At 38.7% G+C, this 14,281-nt stretch overlaps 1 protein-coding gene across 2 annotated transcripts in view; it reads left to right on the top strand.

Moving 5' to 3' along the window:
• Positions 1 to 14,281, top strand: part of GLMN (glomulin, FKBP associated protein) — a 45,889-nt gene that overhangs the window by 7,806 nt on the left and 23,802 nt on the right. For both annotated transcript variants that reach the window (XM_018045755.1, XM_018045756.1), the window contains exons 5-8: positions 3,144 to 3,252; positions 4,342 to 4,582; positions 6,079 to 6,181; positions 13,911 to 14,098. In XM_018045755.1, the coding sequence (XP_017901244.1) occupies positions 3,144 to 3,252; positions 4,342 to 4,582; positions 6,079 to 6,181; positions 13,911 to 14,098 (641 nt within the window). The remainder of the gene's footprint in view (positions 1 to 3,143; positions 3,253 to 4,341; positions 4,583 to 6,078; positions 6,182 to 13,910; positions 14,099 to 14,281) is intronic.

Raw genomic sequence — 14,281 nt, 5'->3', positions numbered from 1 at the left:
AGATTTCTCAAGAGGCAGGTCAGGTGGTCTGGTATTCCTATCTGTTTCAGAATTTTCTAGTTTATTGTGATCCACATAGTCAAAGGCTTTGGCATAGTCAATAAAGCAGAAATAGATGTTTTTCTGGAACTCTCTTGCTTTTTTGATGATCCAGCAAATGTTGGCAATTTGATCTCTGGTTCCTCTGCCTTTTCTAAAACCAGCTTGAACATCTGGAAGTTCACGGTTCATGTATTGCTGAAGCCTGGCTTGGAGAATTTTGAGTATTACTTTACTAGCATGTGAGATGAGTGCAATTGTACGGTAGTCTGAGCATTCTTTGGCATTGCCTTTTTTTGGGATTGGAATGAAACCTGACCTTTTCCAGTCCTGTGGCCACTGGTGAGTTAACCAAATGTGCTGGCATATTGAGTGCAGCCCTTTCACAGCATCATCTTTTAGGATTTGAAATAGCTCAACTGGAATTCCATCACCTCCACTAGCTTTGTTCGTAGTGATGCTTCCTAAAGCCCACTTGACTTCATATTCCAGAATGTGTGGCTCTAGGTGAGTGATCACACCATCATGATTATCTGGATCGTGAAGATCTTTTTTGTATAGTTCTTCTGTGTATTCTTGCCACCTCTTCTTAATATCTTCTGCTTCTGTTAGGTCCATACCATTTCTGTCCTTTATCGAGCCCATCTTTGCATGAAATGTTCCCTTGGTATCTCTAATTTTCTTGAAGAGATCTCTAGTCTTTCCCATTCTATTGTTTTCCTCTATTTCTTTGAACTGATCGCTGAGGAAGGCTTTCTTATCTCTCCTTGCTATTCTTTGGAACTCTGCATTCAAATGGGTGTATCTTTCCTTTTCTCCTTTGCTTTTCACTTCTCTTCTTTCCACAGCTATTTGTAAGGCCTCCTCAGACAGCCATTTTGCTTTTTTGCATTTCTTTTTCTTGGGGAAAATCTTGATCCCTGTCTTCTGTACATTGTCACGAACCTCTGTCCATAGTTCATCAGGCACTCTGTCTTTCCGATCTAGTCCCTTAAATCTATTTCTCACTTCCACTGTATAATCATAAGGGTTTGATTTAGGTCATACCTGAATGGTCTAGTGGTTTTCCCCACTTTCTTCAGTTTAAGTCTGAATTTTCAATAAGGAGTTCATGATCTGAGCCACAGTCAGCTGCTGTTCTGTTTTTGCTGACTGTATAGAGCTTCTCCATCTTTGGCTGCAAAGAATATTATCAGTCTGATTTTGGTGTTGACCATCTGCTGATGTCCATGTGTAGAGCCTTCTCTTGTGTTGTTTGAAGAGGGTATTTGCTAGGACCAGTGCGTTCTCTTGGCAAAACTATTAGCTTTTGCCCTGTTTCATTCTGTACTCCAAGGCCAAATTTGCCTGTTACTCCAGGTGTTTCTTGACTTCCTACTTTTGCATTCCAGTCCCCTATAATGAAAAGGACATCTTTTTGGGGTGTTAGTTCTAGAAGGTCTTGTAGGTTTTCATAGAACCGTTCAACTTCAGCTTCTTCAGCGTTACTGGTTGGGGCATAGACTTGGTTTACTGTGATATTGAATGGTTTGCCTTGGAAACAGAGATCATTCTGTCGTTTTTGAGATTGCATCCGAGTACTGCATTTCAGACTCTTTTGTTGACTATGATGGCTACTCCATTTCTTCTAAGGGATTCCTGCCAACAGTAGTAGATATAACGGTCATCTGAGTTAAATTCACCCATTCCAGTCCATCTTAGTTCGCTGATTCTTGCCATCTCCTGTTTGACCACTTCCAATTTGCCTTGATTCATGGACCTGACATTCCAGGTTCCTATGCAATATTGCCCTTTACAGCATTGGACCTTGCTTCTATCACCAGTCACATCCACAGCTGAGTGTTGTTTTTGCTTTGGCTCCATCCCTTCTTTCTTTCTGGAGTTATTTCTCCACTGATCTCCTGTAGCATATTGGGTACCTACTGACCTGGGGAGTTCATATTTCAGTGTCCTATCTTTTTTCCTTTTCATACTGTTCATGGGGTTCTCAAGGCAAGAATACTGAAGTGGTTTGTCATTCCCTTCTCCGGTGGACCACATCCTATCAGACCTCTCCACCATGACCCATCCATTTTGGGTGGCCCCACACGGCATAGCTTGGTTTCATTGAGTTAGACAAGCTGTGGTCTGTGTGATCAGATTGACCTTATCTTAGATCCACTGATTCAGAATTTCAAAGAAAGACCTAAAAAGATCTATTTTTGTTTAACGTAGCTTATTATATAGATGTACAATTCATGCTTTAGATAATTTACAGAGGTAGTTCATGACCACACTGATCTTTTGGCAATATTGAAAGTAAAATCAGATCCCAGTCCTCTTTTTTCTGTGGTATGTTCCCCAAAAGAATATACCACAAAGAAATAAAAAAAATAAAACCTAGAATGCTAGTGATCACAGTGGACGTAGAAGTAGGAAATAGATTAAGTGTAACTGATCACTTTAGAAAGAGGCTCTGAGTAAAAGGTTAATAGAGTTATAAACCAAAAATGATAGTTAAGAGAGAGAAATTCTAAGGGAAAAGTACATTATAAGAAGTCGCTTAAAGATCATTGCAAATAAACACAAATATATACTTGGAAAGAAGGAACTCCCTAGGTTTTAGTTATTAACTATGAGAGCTTTCAGAAAAACAAGGCAAGTGAGGTGATACCAGTCCGAAAGCAATGCACAGTTTTGTTTCTTCAGGAAAGACAAAAGAGACTCTGCACTAATCTAAACACCCTGGCAGTGTGAGATAGAAAGCTCCCACCTGCTGGAAGCTCTGGGAAATGAAGGCATCCTTCAGGATAGACATCAAAGCTCAGTAGAAACCTCAGCTCTGGTGATCAGGCTGGCCTTTCCCCTGTTTCTCTAACTTTTCCATTAATCAGTACTTTAAGTCTCTTAAATGTAGCTGTCCATTTGGAGACCCTTGATTGCTTGCTTTCATAGAGTCACAGACTGGGTTTTGCCAGTGTATTTTTTAAAAACATTTTTATGAGATGTTTTACTGTTAAGCAAAAATAATTATATTATCTCAGAATATGCCTTTTAAAAATAATAATAATGTGGCTTTAAATACAACTTGTATTAAACAGGTTCAATTGTGAATATTTTTATAGTTATGTAATCCAAAGGAATTATTGTTGGGTTTGCTTGAACTGATTGAAGAGCCCTCCGGAAAACAGATATCCCAAATTATTCTTCTTTTACTTCAGCCGTTACAAACAGGTAATGAGTATATTGATACCCAAGTGTTCCTTGCTTTATTTGTGTAAGTGCCTTGACATTACTCCAAAATGTCAACAGTCTACCAAAGTATAGTTTATGCCTAATTATTGAGTACTCTGCTTAAACTGGTAATAGCAATGCCAACTTGAATCCTACTGCCCATAGAAAGATAGAAATACCTGGCACAATGTGGGTACCCAGTAAATATTTTGTTGAATGTCATGCCCCTTTTCACGTGCTTTGTTATAACCTATAGCTTTTTGCCTAGCCTTCCTATCTGCAACTTATATTTAGAATTTTTCCTGTAAACATATTTAAAGGATATGTTTCGGCTCTTCTGCACTGCTCAATCTGATTTTGTTGTGGTAGCCTTGTATCTTAATTAAGAATGGTATCAGGCAGGGCATTGCTCAGCCTCTGCCTTAGGAGGTTGGGATTAGGAATAATAAAGGTATTACTGAAGAATGAAACAAGTGGAAAGAAAAGTTTTCATGACTGAGTAAAAAAAAAGTACTGGTAAGTAATCGACTTTGGCAACCAAGGCAGATAGTATTTATGCATGGGAAGAGACTACCATTTTATAACCAACATGTAACACAGTCTATCAGAAGGACCTGCGATCAGAAACTAGAGTAAATTTGTTTTAAATGTGAATGCCCAGCAGATTTGTATCAATTGAAATATTTAAAGTCTTCTAGAAAGAAAAATCTAATACTACTACATTTCATTTTTACAGTGCTTTATAGTTTACAAGATACTTGTTCTTATTTTATGCTTATAACAACCAAAGAATACAGAAAGAAGTACTTTTTTAAGTTTTAAGTATGTAACCTGGTAAGAACATACCTAAACAAATTTCCTGGCATCTGTTGTAAAGCACCATGATCGTAAGGTGCTCTATTATTTTATACACCCCTAAGAAGGAAAAAATACTGCCAGTTAGGCTATTGTATGTCATCCTGATATCAGAGTTGTCAGAATGTGGAGGGGGAAACTGTATGTCGTAGTTTGGCATTTATCGGACTTATTCTTCATTGTTTAGTATACTTCATGAGGTAGCCTCAAGTAACAACTTGGTCTCTGTTTTAGTGATTCAGAAACTTCGTAACAACAAGGCATATTCGGTTGGGTTAGCATTGTCTACACTTTGGAGTCAGCTCTCTCTCCTTCCTGTTCCATACTCAGAAGAACAAATACAGGCAGATGACTATGGCCTTTGTCAGTGCTGCAAGGCCTTAATAGAGTTCACTAAACCTTTTGTGGAGTGTGTCATTGATAACAAGGAAAACTCAGTGGAGAATGAGAAATTAAAAGATGAAATACTGAAATTGTAAGTATATTTTTAAGAACAATTTATAATGAACTTAAATATTTGATAGTTCAGTTATTTAAAATGTTTCTTTGTTTTATTTGTGATGGAAAGTAAATCTAGTTTCAAATTTTGAATTTTAGAAGAATATGGAGTTCAGTTGATGTAACATGGGCATTTAATGATATTTTTAAAAAGTATCATATACACATGTGGCTCAGATGGTAAAGAATCCACCTGCAGTGAAGCAGTCCTAGGTTCAGTCCCTGGGTTGGAAGATCCCCTGGAAAAGGGAACAGTTACCCACTCCAGTATTCTGGTCTGGAGAATTCTATGGACAGAGGAGCCTATCAGGCCACAGCCTATGGGGTTGCAAAGAGCAGGACACAACAGAGTGACTTTCACTTTTCAAAAAAATAAAACATCCATTTTTTTAGTTAGATTCTTTTATAGATTGCCTTTACTCATCATGGTAAGTGAACAATAGCAGTGGAAGAATAGATAGTTGTAGCTTAAAGAATCTGTTTTTTTCCAGGGGAATTATGTTTTACTCTCCCTTTGAAAGCAGCAGAAGATGCACCAGACAGTTGAAATTCCAATTTGATAACAAAAACAGTAGCAGAGAACCCAGTAAGATTCACCCCAGGGGGTGAATAGGCTGTGCATAGGAGTACTGTGTGTTGTTGTCAAGCACTTGACATATGGGTAATCCAGATTTAGTGCTGTCAGTATAAAATATTCCCTGTATTTCAACAACCAGTTATTAAAAGAAATCCTAAAATATCTTAATAATTTTTATACTGATAACATTGAAATAATGTTTCTAATACATGGGTTAATAAGATAAATTATTAAAATTAATTTCCCTTTCTCCTACTACTTTTTTAGTGTGACTGCTAACAAATTTTTAATTACATATGTGGCTTTAATTATATACAGGACTCTGTTAGACAGTGCTGGACTGGATTATATTGAATTACATGTATGAATAATTTTTGTTTTAAAATTTGGGAGACTAAAACTGCTGTCAGCTTTCTATCTTGTCAGGCTAGGATATTAAACCCTTTTTTTTTTTTTACCATTTATAAAACATTATTTCATGAAAGAAAATATATTTTAACTAAAGAAATAGGTAGGGCTTAATCACAGAATAAAGTTTGATTTTCTAAATAAAACAAATACAGCTCTATGAAAAAAATTACTGCATTGTCCTGATTTTCCTTCAACTTATGAAAACTACGTATACACTAGCACTGTCCTAAGACAGATATTCAGTATGCATCAGTATAGTCCAGACATGAAAGTGACTTTGCACAGTAAGTCTAGCAAAGCATTCTTATGCTCTCCCCATTAGTAGTACGAAAAATCTTATATCACCAGTTTTACAGGCCATTGAGTTATTGGTTATTTTATTTTTTATTGTTTTTCATGTTATTTATGTTATTTTTCATGTGAAAACTAGTTATTTTATACTTAGGAAGTGCTGTATTGATAGTTACCTATTTCTTAAATTTTAGTTGTTTGAAAAGCTTGAAATGCCCTTTGCTGACAGCACAATTCCTTGAGCAGTCTGAAGAAGCTGGAGATGATCCTTTAAAGTGTTTTGCATCCGAAATAATAGTAAGTACATCTAATTTAATTTGTTATAAAATCTGTAATTAAAATATTACCTGCTATATTCTCATCTGTGGCACATGGACATGTAAATTGACACATATATTAATAAAGCAATATGTATTTTTTATAGAACATAGTTAAAAAGATGAAAAATAAATAGCAATAATTTCAATAACCAGATATAAATAATATTAACACCTATACAGGAAAATTCTGCAGTTTTCTTGTGTCTTTTTCCTTTACTTTCACTCAAAACAGTTCACTTCTGACATTTCTGGTCACAAAATGTGTGGGTTTTTTTCCTCCATATGAAACAATTCTGCAGCACCAACTGGGCATCCTACAGTTTAACTCAATTCTGACACTTAACTACCTGGAGATAGTATCAGATTCCACAGGTTAAGGACTTAGTCCCATGAGACTGCTCCCTGTTTCAGATGCCAATTGCTAGTCTTAGGTTCCCAGTTTACCCGCAACTTCTGTCTGGATTGGCTACAAATGGGAGATTCTGTGACCTCCTGCTCTTTGGGTTCGATTATTTGCTACAACAGCTCACAGAATTAAGAGGAAACCTTTACTTTATTTTACTAGTTTAGTAAATGATATGACAAAGGATGCAGAAGAACAGTCAGATGAAGAGATACATAGGCCGAGGTGTGGGAGGGTCCCAAGCACAGGAGCTTCTAGTCTCATGATGTTGGAATACATCACGATCCCAGGACACTGTGATCTCTAGCCTGGAAGCTCTCTGAAATTCATATTTTGGGGATTTTATTGAGGCTTCCTCATTTAGACATAATAAAACATTAACTCCATTTCCAGTCCCTCCCCCTCTCTAGAACTGGGGGATGGTACTCAAAATTCCAAGCTTCTAATCATGGCCTGTTCTTTCTGGTTACCACCCCCTACCCAGGAGCCATCTTAGTGCCCACTCAGAGTCTCTCTACTAGAACAAAAGATGCTTCTAGTGTCTTATAACAGAAATTTACAGAGGTTTTAGAGCCCTTTGTCAGGGACAGGGTTAAACACCAGTGTTAGAACAGATGTTCCTAGTGCTCTTATCACTTAGAAAATTATAAGGGTTTCAGGAACCCTGAACCATCATGCAAAATGCTGGGCTGGATGAATCACAGGCTGGAATCAAGATTGCTGGGAGAAATATCAACAACTCCAGATATGCAGATAATACTACTTTAATGGCAGAAAGTGAAGAAGAACTAAAGAGCCTCTTGATGAAAATAAAAGAGGAGAGTGAAGAAGTTGGTTTAAAACTCAACATTCAAAAAACTGAGATCATGGCATCCAGTCCCATCACTATAGAAGGGGGAAAGGTAGAAGCAGTGACAGATTTTATTTTCTTGGGCTTCAAAATTACTGCTGACAATGACTGTAGCCATGAAATTAAAAGACACTTGCTCCTTGGAAGGAAAGCTATGACAAACCTAGACAGCATATTAAAAAGCAAAGACATCACTTTGCTGACAAAGGTCCGTACAGTCAAAGCTGTGGTTTTTCCAGTAATCATGTATGGATGTGAGAGTTGAACCATAAAGAAGGCTGGGCACCAAATTGATGCTTTTGAATTGTGGTGCTGGAGAAGACTCTTGAGAGTCCTTCCCACAGCAAGGGGATCAAACTAGTCAATCCTAAAAGAAATAAACCCTGAATATTCTTTGGAAGGACTGATGCTGAAGCTCCAGTACTTTAGACACCTGATGTGAAGTGGCAACTCATTGGAAAAGACCCTGATGCTGGGGAAGATTGAAGGCAAAAGAAGAGGGTGGGAGAGGATGCGATGGTTGATCATCACTGACTCAGTGGGCATGAATTTGAGCAAACTCTGGGACATAGTGAAGGAGAGGGCAGCTTGGCATGCTGCAGCCCTGGGCTTGCAAAGAGTTAGGACATGACTTAGCAAGTGAACAACAAGAGGAACACTGTGCCAACAACCAGTAGCAGGAACCCATATATATTTTCTGTTATCTCACAACACCTTCCAGATGTTTTTCTCCTTTAATAGTTTTATTTATATATATATATTTCAAAGATCCTAACAGATAGTTAACTCTTCAGCATGTTCAGGGGGTAGGGGCACCACACCTCTGGTTAGTCAGAATTCGTGTATACCTTATAGTCTGCCCTCTGTATTCAGAATTTGAAATTTGAGGAGAGATGGGGGAATTAGGAGAGGAGATGCCAGAACTTTAGAGAAGCTAGATTCTAAGATGAGAGATGATTGGTAACTGATATAAACAGATATGTAGTTAATAGTAGTGAAGAGGTTATGAGTGATGAAGAGGGAGGGGGAATGGATTTTCCCAGGACTATATAAAAACCTGGGGCCTCTTCATTGTTGGAAGCTAGAGCACAGTATAAACCTCTAGAAACAGTACAGACTTCACCATTTGTGATATATGTACCCCATTTTAAGAAGATGGCTATGAAAGGTGGAAGCGTAAAGCTGGGAGTGATGTAATCACACTGTTTTGAGTTCACCACTGTAATGGAGGATGAACTTAACTGAAATAAGAATGGAAGTAGGGAGATCGGTTAGGTATCTTTTGGGAGTTAAGTGAGAATGGTGAGAGTTAAGAGAGAATAATAAGAGAATGGAAAGAAGAGAAGGCAGATTTGAGAACTTTTTAAGTAGATGAAATTGCAAAGTTTGGTCATAGACTGAATTTTAGAAGAATAGTAAAGAAGTGAAGTTATGGACAAGGTATTTTGCTTAATAATAGGACAGGTAAAGTTTCCAGTAATTAAGATAGAGAATGCACAAGCAAGGAGTAGGGGGTTCTGTGCTTTAAATTTTTTTTCATTGTGGAAATTGAAAGACATTCATAAAAGTAGAGGGACCAATGTAACATAGTCTCATGTACCCCTTGCCTCACTTTAACAGTTAACGTTTTTGCCGATATTGTTTTATTTAGCCTACCCCCCCCATTGTTTTTGGAGTTGATAAGCAATGTAAAGTTAGTTTATTTTTTTTTAATGTGTTACATTTTTATTGGAGTATAGTTGATTTACAGTGTTGTGTTTCTACAATACAGCAAAGTGAATCACTTATTCACATATGCACTACTTTTTAGATATTTTTTCCATTGTAGCTCATTACAGAGTATTGAGTAGAGTTCCTATGCTATATAGTAGGTTCTTATTAGTTATCTATATTATATATAGTAGTGTGTATATGTCAATCTCAGTCTCCCAATTTATCCCTTCCCCCCTTTTTGCTGTAGTATTTTATTGCAAGCCCTAGATATATCATTTCATCTGTGAGTCTTTATGTATGCTTCTCTAATTGGTAAGGGCTTTTTAAAAAATATAACCACAATGCTATTATGACACCTAACCAGATTAGCAATTATCTCTAAAATATATATGTATATATATCTTAATACCCGCAGAGAGCAAGTTTTTAAGGAGCAAATTTTGAATAAGAGTGATGAGATTACCTGAAGAGGTGGATCGGTGTGAGAAAGGAGTTCAGGGCTGAACCCTATAGGGTTCAGTTCAATTCAGTTGCTCAGTCATGTCCGACATTTTGCGACCCCATGGACTACAGCACGCCAGGCTTCCCTATCCATTACCAACCCCCATCGACTCAGTGATGCCATCTAACCATCTCATCCTCTGTCATCCCCTTCTCCTCCTGCCTTCAATCTTTCCCAGCATCAGGGTCTTTTCCAGTGAGTCAGTTCTTCACATCAGCTGACCAGTGTTGGAGTTTCAGCTTCAGCATGAGTCCTTCCAATGAACATTCAGGACTGATTTCCTTTAGGATTGACTGATTTGATCTCCTTGCAGTCCAAGGGACTCTCAAGAGTCTTCTCCAACTCCACAGTTCAAAATCATCAATTCTTCAGCGCTTGGCTTTCAGCTTTACCCTGTAGGGTACCAGCTCATAAACAAGCCCATCAGAGAGACCAAGAAAGGAGAGTCAAAGCGGTGATGAAAATACCACAGAAACTGAAGTGGTGGAGTTCAGGAAAAAGAAATGATTGCTGCTGTTAAATGCAGCAGAGGTAGTCTGTAGAGTTGAAGTTGAAAAGCGTCCGCTGGATTTAGGAAGTATATGGCATTGATAATCTTAGCAAGAGCAATTTGAGTGGAGTGTGGGAGACCAAAATCAGTTGAGTAGATAAAGGAGTGCATGAAAAATGAGACAAAGGAGATCACTGATACAAGCTATACTTTAGAAGAGTTTAGATGAGTAAGGAAGCAGGCAGTAGAGAAGACATGAAGGTAATTGGGAGAGATAGGGAGGCTTGAGCATATTTATAGGCTAAAGGGGCAGAAACCGTCGGAGGGGAAAAGAAAAGTGTTATGGAATAACTGAAGTAATGTGGCAGGAGGAGAGCAGCCAGCTGGGTACAGGATCAAGGACACCTGGAGAGGAAGAACATGTAGAATGGATATGCATGTAGGAAAATTTGTAGCAGAAATGGAGTGTTAAAATCAAGGGAATCAGACCCACTTGCCTCATATTTCTTAAGAATGAGGAGGTAGAAATGAGGATTGAACAGGGGCTTCAGGAAACTGATAAAGGTTTGGAATATTGAGTGGAATGAAAAGAGAGGGAGAAGACCAAGAAAGCGTTAGTCAGTAGTGCTGAGCACTTGGGGTCTATTGTTGGCGACCACAGCTGTAGAAATAAGTATTTGTGTGGTTTTTCTCCAGTAGTATCAGCTGTCTGGGTGTTGAAGTAGAAAGGTGAATTGTAGCTGTCTTTCCAAGGCTGGCATTTTATTGGGTACACGTAGCTAAAGGAAACATAGGGTGCAGATAATTCAAATAATCGTGCATTGGTTGGTTATGGGAAGAAGCGGATTAAGGAGGGACAGATGGGTAGGTTAAAAATGAAGGCATAATAATACTAGAGAAGTCAGAGGTAGATAAGTAGGTTGGCAGGAGAGATAAGAAATTGTGGTCAGAAAATGAGATGCTGGAGTTTAGGTATCTAATATGGAATAGCTCCAGATGTTGATAGAGATCCAGGATGGAATTTGGTGCCAAAATGGATTAGAAATTAAGGTCATTAGAATTCAGTGGTCAGAAACACCATGAGGCTGACCTGCTATAGGAGTTATCTGCATAACTCCAGGATCATAGCAGGAGCTGGATAGAGAAAAGGCATGTGAGCAGATACCAGCCTTCAGTGAACATGGGGAAATGACCAGAAAGTCAGCATATGACAGAGATGGGGACAGATAAAGGACAGTATGACATCTGCTTCAAAGGAAAATGTGCTTTTGCCTGAGAGTGCAGGAAGAACTAAGATAATACTAAGCCTCTACCCATACCACCCCTCCCTGCTGCTGCTTTACTGGCTGTGCGATGTAAGAGATGGGAGAGTATGAGCAGCTCCCACCAGAAACCAGTCAGGTTTAATTAGAGCACTGAGCTACAACAAACATCCTATGAAGAGGTTGAGGGTAATAGGAAGAGGTTCTCAGATCTTAGTGGAAGGAGCATTACAAGGAGAGCCAGCAGTGAAGAAGCACAAAGCAGTTAGGAAATAGAGACGAGATTGGGGCACGAGATGAAGTGAGAAGGAGCTCTGAAGGATAGGTAAATGTGGCGCATCACAGCCATCCCTCTGGCACAAGTTGTTTTGGTCGAGTACTGCTTGAGTGCCCCAGGGGTTGCAGCATAGGAACATTTCATGAGAGGGCAAAGACTGCCATGAGAAATTGTAGAGGGTCAGGTGTGTTGGGTCTGAGCAAGTCAGCTGAGTGATATGTGGATAGACAGTGAAGGCTCTAATTGGGACACGGGTGAACCCCGAACATCTACAGCAGCACTGTAGAATCTGGTTACATATAACAGTTTTTTAAAAGGCTAACCTTACTCTGTGGGGAAAAAAGCAACAACATCTAGTATTGGCTGGATAAAGAAATGAAACTTCATTATTAAGAGGACATTTGGAATCGGAATATAGTCAATTTTTGTTTTATAGCTATAATAATGTGTAGCTTCAAAAATCAATATGTATTTAGCATCTGGTAGCTGAATAGCAGTGGCTGGTGACTGAGGATGAGTTTGCATGGTTGATTTTTATGTTTTGAAATGACTAATGGAGCCATCTGGGATAGGCAGATTTTAACTCCCTGAAGACTGGAAAAGTCTTATTTGGCTTTCTAATTCTCTACAATATCAGGCCCAGTGCCTGGCACTCAAGTACTTATTGAATAAATTAGTGATTGTGTGGAACATCGGTGTTCGTTCTGATTTAGCTGTTTTTGTTGTTCCCTTTGACTTCTATTTAGTAGTTTCTTGTGGCCTTTAACTTTCTTGAACTTTTTGGTGGAACTTTCTCAATAAATATTGACATAGGTGTTATGTCATTTTCCTTATAAGGAAACTCAGGCTTTGGAGAGGTTAGGAACTAACCCAGTATCTCACAGCTAATAAGTGGTAGAGCCAAAACTCAGGTTAATTTCATTGGATACTGAAGATCAGATGCTTTCTAGCACATTAGAAATAGAATAAAAGGCACAGGAGCAATCTTGTGATTCTTAAGTCTCTCTTTTTCTCTTTCCTTCCCCTCTTAAAACAAACATGAAACTGTAGCAGTTAACACATGTGGGGATGCTTCTCTTTCTCTTAAAACACAAGAGCCTACTAGCCAGTCCATATCTAGCAGACAGTGGTCGGTAGAGCGTTGTTACTAGAGTATTCTGCATTTGATTAGTCTACTGGCATTTCATGATACTTGTATGTCTCACATGTTTAGGTTCTCAGGTATCTCTGAAGCATTTTTTTAATTATAAAATATTCCCTGATGGGTAAGATGGTAAAGAATTTGCCTGCAATGCAGGAGACCAGGGTTCAATCCTGGGGTCAGGAAGATTCCCCTGGTGAAGGGAATGGCTACCCACTCCAGTGTTCTTGCCTGGAGAATTCCATGGACAGAGGAGCCTGGCAGGCTACAGTCCATGGGGTCACTAAGAGTCGGACATGACTGAGTAATACACACATACATAAAATTTACCATTTTAACCATTAACTGTATAGTTCAGTGGCATTGAGTACATTCACAATTGTGAATGTTGTGTAATCATCACCACCATCTATCTCCAGAACTGTTTCATCTTCCTACACACTTCCTTCAGATTGTTGGCAGAAATTCATCTTCTTGAAGCTACAGGATTGAGGTCTCCATTTGGCAACCTACTCTGGTTTTCTTGCCTAGAAAATTCCAAGGACAGAGGAGCCTGGTGGGCCACACAGTTTATGGGGTCACAAAGAGTCGGACATGACTGAGCTACTGAGCACACACACACTCCATTTTCTTGCTGGCTAGGGACCACTTTTAGTTTCTAGAAGCTACCTGTAGTTCCCTGCCAGATAGCCCTCTAAATAGGCCCCCTCATAACTTGGCAGCTTAGTTCTTTAAAGCCAGCAGAGGTGAGCTTCTGACTCTAAAGAGGGCCTGAATCCTCTTTAAAAACATTCTTCCTCTTAAGTCAGGCTCACAGAGGATAGTCTCCCTTCTTAACTCACATCAGCTAATTTGGAGCTCTAAGTACATCTGCAAAAATCGCTTCACTTTTGCTGTAGAACACAATCTGATCATGGGGTGGCATCTTGCCATAGTCTGCTGGGTAGAAGCAAGTCTCACAGGTTCTACCCACGCTCAAGAGGAGAGCATTATATAGGATGTGAGTATGGGGTGGGAGAGGGCACAGTAGAGTGTCTGCTGTAGCTTCCTTTTTTATCCATTTCACAGGGATTTTTGTCAGCAATTGGATACCCTTTTCCCAAAATGATTTTTAATCATGGAAGGAAAAAGAAGACTTGGGATTATCTTGAATTTGAGGAAGAAGAAGACAAACAGTTATCAGACTCTATGGCTTCTCTGGCATATCTAGTATTTGTACAGGGCATCAGTATTGATCAGCTTCCAATGGTCTTAAGGTAGGAGTTAGTGTTTATGTATTCTAAAAGGAATAGCATCAGACTCATTTATCTAATGTCCAACATATATTTATTAATGTATTAGTACATTTTCAGTGAAGTTTAAACAAAACCTATTTTTATTCTAAGTATTACTGCCTATAATCTTTTTAAAGCCAGTAATCATCAGTAGTGAAAAGGGTT

The sequence above is a fragment of the Capra hircus genome, chromosome 3 (genome assembly GCF_001704415.2).
Source record: "Capra hircus breed San Clemente chromosome 3, ASM170441v1, whole genome shotgun sequence".
NCBI classification, from domain to species: Eukaryota; Metazoa; Chordata; class Mammalia; order Artiodactyla; family Bovidae; genus Capra; species Capra hircus.
This window is presented reverse-complemented; position numbering and strand designations above follow the sequence as displayed.